Here is a 6,868-nt window from a genome sequence, read left to right on the forward strand (position 1 = left end):
CATTGATCAATTACATTTTTAAATAACAAAGAATAAATTCAGGGATAAAATAATCATTTGAGAAATGGTGAACGTTAAAAGACAAAAAAAAGAAAAAAAAACCCAAGTCTAGGGTATGAAATTAATGGTCAACAACACATCATCCAAAGAAACACCCCACCACTACTAGATTTACTCATGGGTCAGGTTACCCGGCCCGGCTCGAAGACCCGCAGAAATGTAGGAAGGTTTGGGCAAAAATATAGGCACAAAAAATGGGCTTGGACAAAAAATTAAGGCCCGTTTAAAAAAAGGACCAAGCCTCGAGTAAGGTATTTTTGGCCCGAGCCCTGCCCAAATTCACTAAATGACAAAAAAATCTACTTTTTTTGTTGTTTTTGAATGTTATTTTCCTGTTTTCTCCCTATTTTGCTATCATATTATTATTATGTTGCTACTATTTTGTTATTGTTTGGATATTATATAAAACTTATTTTATTATTAATTTTGTTATTATTTTAAAAGCATTTGTTAATTTTGTTATTATTTTAGATGTTTGCTTGTTAAGTTACATCTATCTTAGTACTATTTAAATCTACATATTTTTTAAATTTATTTTTGAAAAATATTTATTTTAATTTTTTTAGTATTTTTGATGTATTATATATTTAAAAATTATATAAATAATATAAAAATTAATATAGGTGAGCTAAGTTAGACTCAAATTTAACATTTTTATTGAGTCAAGCTTGAACAAAATTTTAAACCCACTTTTTAAACCTAACCAACCCAAACCAATGAATGAGTCTAAATTTTAGTTAAACCCAGGCCATAAGCATCTCTAATCACTACTACTATAAAGAAACGTACACGTGAGATGTTTCTAAATTCCAAAGGGGAAGTTGCTTATCATATCAAAAAGAAGATTCTCAGTTCCTCAAAGAACAAGTTTGATTTTATTTTATTTTCTTACAATAAATCAATTAAAAATCATTTAAACCCCAAATATTTTTTTATAGAAAAACATAGATGGGTGTAACTTAAACCTAAAAATCAAAGCCCAATTTTTCAAGTTGCCATTTTAACCAATACCTTACTAATATTTTATTTAAATTTTTTACATAACTAGCGTGCATATATACACAACAATTATTTTCTAAACGTTTCCATATGTTTCAAACGACCATATTCCCACACAAGGCAAAACTGTGAAGCACGCACAAAATTCAGAAGGGCAAAGAGTTCTAGGAGATTGGATGTGCATGACATACATGGACACTTTGCTTTCATATGGATCCATGAAAAAGTACTTCACCTCTAATTTCATTTTCGTCAGCATAACAAAAGTGTAGATCCTTTTACATCAAATATGAGTACAAGCTTGATCACTAAACCCAAGAATTTATCCGGTGGCATATAATGATGAACGATGCTTTGACAATAGAGACTAGAAACCATTTGACAAGACAAAGTTACCTACGAACCGATGGCACAACGCCTCTACCACCTGTTGTGCCACGCCCGGCAGCTTGAGCCTGTAACACCAAAAAGAAACAAAATCATATTTGGAATATGAAGCTTATAGACAAGGAAAATTATAAGGAGATCACACAAAAAGAGCATGGTTCTTCGGGTTCCATCTTAATTACAGCGTAGGCACACTTACTTTGGCTCTCATTGCAACAGCTCTACCTCTGCCAACTCCTAGAGATGAGCTCTTACCCTTTGATGAAGTTAAGAAACAAAGTCAGAGGTCTTCTAACAAGTGCATAATGTAAGAAATGTGACACCTTGAAAGAAGATGAACCTTGATTTTAGCATCGAGGCGTTTGAACATAGGAGCATTCTTCAACATGTCCGGTATGACCATAAACCTGTCAAAATATACCCATCTATCAATAGACAAATAAAGTATGCCTGTTTTCATTATAACAACACCTATTACCATCAAATGCCGCATATCAATCTTACTAAAAACAATGAAACATGGTTGACTGAGGGAGGGAGAGACATGATACCTGACTTTACTGCCTCGAATGAAAACATGCTCAAGCTGTGATATCTTCCATCCTGAAGCCAAGCCAATCAATCAGCTTAAAATCAGTTACAAGTGAAGTAATATGAGAGGAAAGACAAGAACAACCTTGAGCCAAAGTGAACAACAACATGCTACCGATAATATATCTGGTTTTGGAAAAGGGATGAGAGAATATGCACTCAAATCACAATGAAATTCTGATGTCACTCATTCAACTTTTAATTAGATCTATTAAATAAAAAACAATGATACAAGAAGCCAGCAACTTAAACGCTTTATAAATCAGGTAACAACCTGAAATTTGTAGTATAACCTAAAAGAACCACACAACAGTCAATAAGCAAAATCCAGAGGCAAACTCAATTTAGCAATGAGAAATTGCTGAGAAACATACTCAATTTTCAAACCCCAGAAACTCATCCATCTCTTCCCCAATATCCTAAGGCTTAACCTGTTATAAACTTAAGTCCAGAGTTCCGGCATGCAATGCCTAAATCTAACACCCAACACTGAAGTATTTTAAGGTTTATCACTAACTAAGCATAAACCCTAATTCATCAGATCCAAATAAAGTAAATAAATCAAAGTCGAAAGTGAATAGCTAAAGAAAAAAAGGGGGGATGTGAGAAAGAGAGGTACTTTAGCGGTGTAGGTGATGTTCTCGAGCTGGCAATTCCAGTTATCTCGCATTCGACCATGCTTCCTCTGTAAAGCTCTCCGCTCTTAAGCTCCACCGTTACCACGTGGCCGGATGCCTCGTGCAGTAGCTTCACTGGTATGCCCAAGCTCCGGCTCATTGTTTCCCTCTCCTGTTTGTTTCTTTTTTTCTTTCTTTCTCGCTCGTCCGCTCTGCTCCTGCAGGAATAGCAAAACCCTAGAGCTGAAAGAAATGTATTTGCCCCGCGAATTGTTTAAATTTCTAAATCTAATTCTTAGGGTCATAATTGTAATTCTCGAAATATAGTGAGGACAAGTTTGGAGAAATTGATAGGCTAATATGGATGCATCAGAGGCGTTGTTTTACCTTTCTGATTATTCCTATGCCGTACGTTGGATTATTTTATTTGACTACTAACCATGCCACTGTATGAAAATTACCTGTGAAGGTATAATTTTAGGCTTTAAATTATATCTCAATTCCTATATCGTATTTTAAGTTTTTATCAGAAGTGGTATTTAAACCATAAACTGTCTCATTCTATCAAAAAAATACTAATAAATAAAACGTGATGCATGTTACATTTTTATTGGATGTGGTATATTTTGTGAGATAAATAAGATAAAAAGATAATTCATATTACACTCCTTACAAAAGACTTTTAAGTACTAATCTAATAAAAGTTAGGGGCCAATTTGCTAATCAAACATTATTTTTATGATGAAAAAGTTTTTATTTTGTAATTCATGCGTAGACTTATTTATGGGTCGAGTTGGGTTTGGATTGCGGTTAAATATCATTGTCAAAGCCTAGCTTAATCTGAAGTATGTTTAACGCCCTTAAAACATAGTGAATTTTTTCGTTAAATAATAAGGTATATTAATGATAGTTAAAATAAGTAATATGTTGTGAGATATTAAGTTGAGGTATGGGTTCAATTGTAAAATTGTGAAAAGTAAAAAGGGTTCAATTGTAAATATTCAAAAGTTTAAAAGTTAAATTGAAATATTAAAATTTGAAGGACCAAAGTTACAATTATACCAAAAGTGGGAATGCTTGAATGATACATGCATGGATGGGGTGAAATTATTAAATTTAGGCATTTATGGGTTGAGATGTCTTCATAGCGTTTGGGGAGCTATCTCTTATTTTCAAACTCAATTTGAATTACTTGATTTCAAGTCCAATAGCTCAAGTTATGACTATTTCAATGAAGACTGCACAAACAAATTTTAGACAGGATTATTATGGGAAATTACGAGTTTCAGGTTTTTATTAGAGTTTAAATTGATTTTAGGCTTAGTTTTAATTACATATGAGTCCAATATTTTATTTATTAGGTTTTATATTTTTATTATTTATTCTGAATTTTAGGATATTTTTAAGCATTTTAAGTTATTTAAGAGTTTTATGTTTCTTAGTCAACCAGAAATTTTAGTTCAACTAGAACTACTTTTTGTTTAGATTAATTATAGTTTCATTCTACTAAAAAGTTTTATTTTGATGTAATAAACTAGCCAATATAAATGTTTTTTGTAATACCCCAAACCCGGCCTAGATATTAGGCTCGAATCTGGCGTGTCACATTGAAGTGTTTTTCGAAAACCATGTTTTCATTGAAAGCCCCTCTTAATATTTTTAAAAAAAAAAACTTTTGGTCATTAAACTTGTACAAAACCCCAGTTTACGTTAGTTTAATTTCAAAGCGTGGTTTATTGAAAAATACATAATTTTATTCCCAAAATCTCTTTTAGTTGCAGAAGCTAGTTTTAAAATAATTACTAAAACTTGATGTTAAAAAGTTAAGTTGCGAAAGCATTTTGAAAATGTTGCGGAAACGCTGTGTTGTTTTAAAAACAATTAACACTTGGGAAAATTGTGATTTAATTCAAACAGATATAAATCAAAGTAAATGAAACCCAAAGTTAAATCTAAAAAACCCTAAACCCTAAACCCTAAAAGGCCTTATTACAAAAATTAAACCCAAAATGGAATCTAAACTTTAAATAAAGTCCAAAGCATAATAAGACTGCAGTCATGTGACCATCTCCGAGTCCCTCGCAGCACCGATCCTCCTAATGCTGGGAATTACCTGTACAGTTAATAAACGGGGTTAGTCTATGAAAACTCAGTGTCTAATCCCCTTACTAGAGTAACAGTACGTATACCGAAACAGAAACAGAAACAGTATGGGCCAGAGCCCGTTAACAGTAATAGTACAATCTAGTTCAGAGCATACATGTGCAAAGCCCATTACAATATCATTTGGGTCACAGCCCATAACAGAATCAATTGGGCCTAGCCCATCTTAGTAATAAAACAAAATGTGTGAATGCAGGATGCATGCTAACCCATCCAACCTTGCACTTGCCTCCGTCCAACCCTGCACTACCTGTTGGGAATAACTCACCCACACCATCCCTACACTTAAAATGTTAGCACCGGTTGCAGCACTAACCGAAATCGCAGCAAAGCTACTATATATATATTCCGCTTTAAGCCATCAGTAGCGGTATTACAATTGGCACAAAGCCATCAGTAATTGTAATAAGTTCGGACATAGCCATTAGCGACGGTAATATAATCGGCACACAGCCATGGGTAAATATAATCGACACAGAGTCATCAATAAATATGATAGGCACATAGCCACTGGTAAATACGATTTGCACAAACTATAATCAACATAGCACAGAGCCATATTTAGGTTGGCACAGAGCCATAATCAGATTAAGCAGCACTAAGCCTTCCATCGGTCCACAGTAGTCTCGTTCGACCCGTGCGACCTTAACAGATTAATACTAGATCCACAGTTGTCTCGTGCGACCCATGCGATCCTATCAAACTTCTTCCATATCAATGTCCCAACCCCATGCAATATGTCATGTATGTCATGCTCAATCATCACACGTGTATGTAAATGGCCATGCTCCAGTAACCAATCATTTAAACATATATTAAAAGCATATCAGTCGTACAACCACCGTCAAGTCATTTAAAACATAGTCATACGATCACAGTCAAATCGATCAATTTTATAGTCTATTCGGTCATTTACCCACATGGGGCAAAACTGTCATTTTACCCTACAGGGGTATTTCAGTAATTTTACACTACAAGGTTATTTTGGTAATTTTATAAATGGGGGTATTTCGGTATTTACAAATGAGGCCTTAACGACCCAACAGATGATCCAGGTGCCTTGAGTGACTTAAGTAACTAAACAGACATAACAGGGTAAAGGCCTAAGGCCCATTCTCGGCTCAATGGACCCACACATGTGGCCCATTTAGCCCAAAAACAGCCACAGCTATCGAACATCACAGTCCAGACAACACTTACCACATCACATACATTTATCGTGTGGGGGCTACGAGCCCATTGGGCCCACACGACCTGTTTAGCCCAACAAGGCCCAAAAATAGCCCAAGACCACGAGAGCACTCGTGATGGCCTCTACATTAACGCCCATGTCTGTTGGGCTCGATTCACCCATACGTGCGATTGTACGCCCATGTGGCATCATACCCCATATTTTCAACTTTTTGGTATTTCGCCGAATTACTGTCATAGCAGTTGTAATGACAATATTACTTTCAATTTTCAACGATTATCGAAATATTGGCATGCCAAAAACACCACACTTTAGGCTTTTTAGTCGATCATCAAACATAGCATATGTTTACACACCTGCTCGGTAAAACGAACTGCACCCCAAGTATCTTTCGCACCTAGATTATTGCATCATAACGATTACTCATCCAACTCTTGTTATCAAAAGAAACTGACAAAAAACTAAATCAACTACTGTGACCTTACTAATAATAGAAATACCTGTTTCCCTAATTTCAAACAATTGTCAGATACCTTAGACCAAACATCCCAAGAATCGATTCCAAACTAAAGGAGTAACACTCGAGTGCGCTGAGTCGAAATTGATGACCAAAAAGAAAGTGTGAAGAAGATGGGCTGATCGAAACGTGAGTGATGTGCGGGATTTAGTATTGATACTGATGAAAGAGGAAACAAATGAGGGAAAAAATAAGAATTATATTTGGCTGACAAGAGTACTATATCAATGAAAGAAAGTGTGAAGAAGAGGCCATATACGAGAAGATCACAAAATGAAGTGAGAATAAGAAAACAACAGAGAAAATAAACGAAAAAGGACAGAATATAGAATGGGGTGAAAA

General features: G+C 34.8%; 1 protein-coding gene across 1 annotated transcript; it reads right to left on the reverse strand.

Moving 5' to 3' along the window:
• Positions 1-1,274: 1,274 nt before the first annotated feature.
• On the reverse strand, positions 1,275-2,814 carry LOC121207993 (small nuclear ribonucleoprotein SmD3b). The gene is made up of 6 exons (XM_041078531.1): positions 2,657-2,814; positions 2,377-2,468; positions 1,998-2,049; positions 1,787-1,853; positions 1,646-1,702; positions 1,275-1,514 (listed from the first exon to the last, which is right to left on the reverse strand). The coding sequence occupies exons 1-6, from the start codon at positions 2,812-2,814 to the stop codon at positions 1,452-1,454; spliced, it is 489 nt and encodes a 162-aa protein (XP_040934465.1). The 3' UTR covers positions 1,275-1,451.
• Between the last annotated feature and the right edge of the window lie 4,054 nt (positions 2,815-6,868).

This window comes from Gossypium hirsutum, chromosome A10, assembly GCF_007990345.1.
Source record: "Gossypium hirsutum isolate 1008001.06 chromosome A10, Gossypium_hirsutum_v2.1, whole genome shotgun sequence".
In the NCBI taxonomy this organism is placed as follows: Eukaryota; Viridiplantae; Streptophyta; class Magnoliopsida; order Malvales; family Malvaceae; genus Gossypium; species Gossypium hirsutum.

Coding starts and splice junctions, on each gene's coding strand:
- LOC121207993 (XM_041078531.1), bottom strand. CDS start 2,814: ATGAGCCGGAGCTTGGGCATACCAGTGAAGCTACTGCACGAGGCATCC. Junction 1,854..1,997: donor ATTCGAGGCAGTAAAGTCAG/GTATCATGTCTC, acceptor ATATTTTGACAG/GTTTATGGTCATACCGGACA. Junction 1,703..1,786: donor GCCTCGATGCTAAAATCAAG/GTTCATCTTCTT, acceptor ACTTCATCAAAG/GGTAAGAGCTCATCTCTAGG.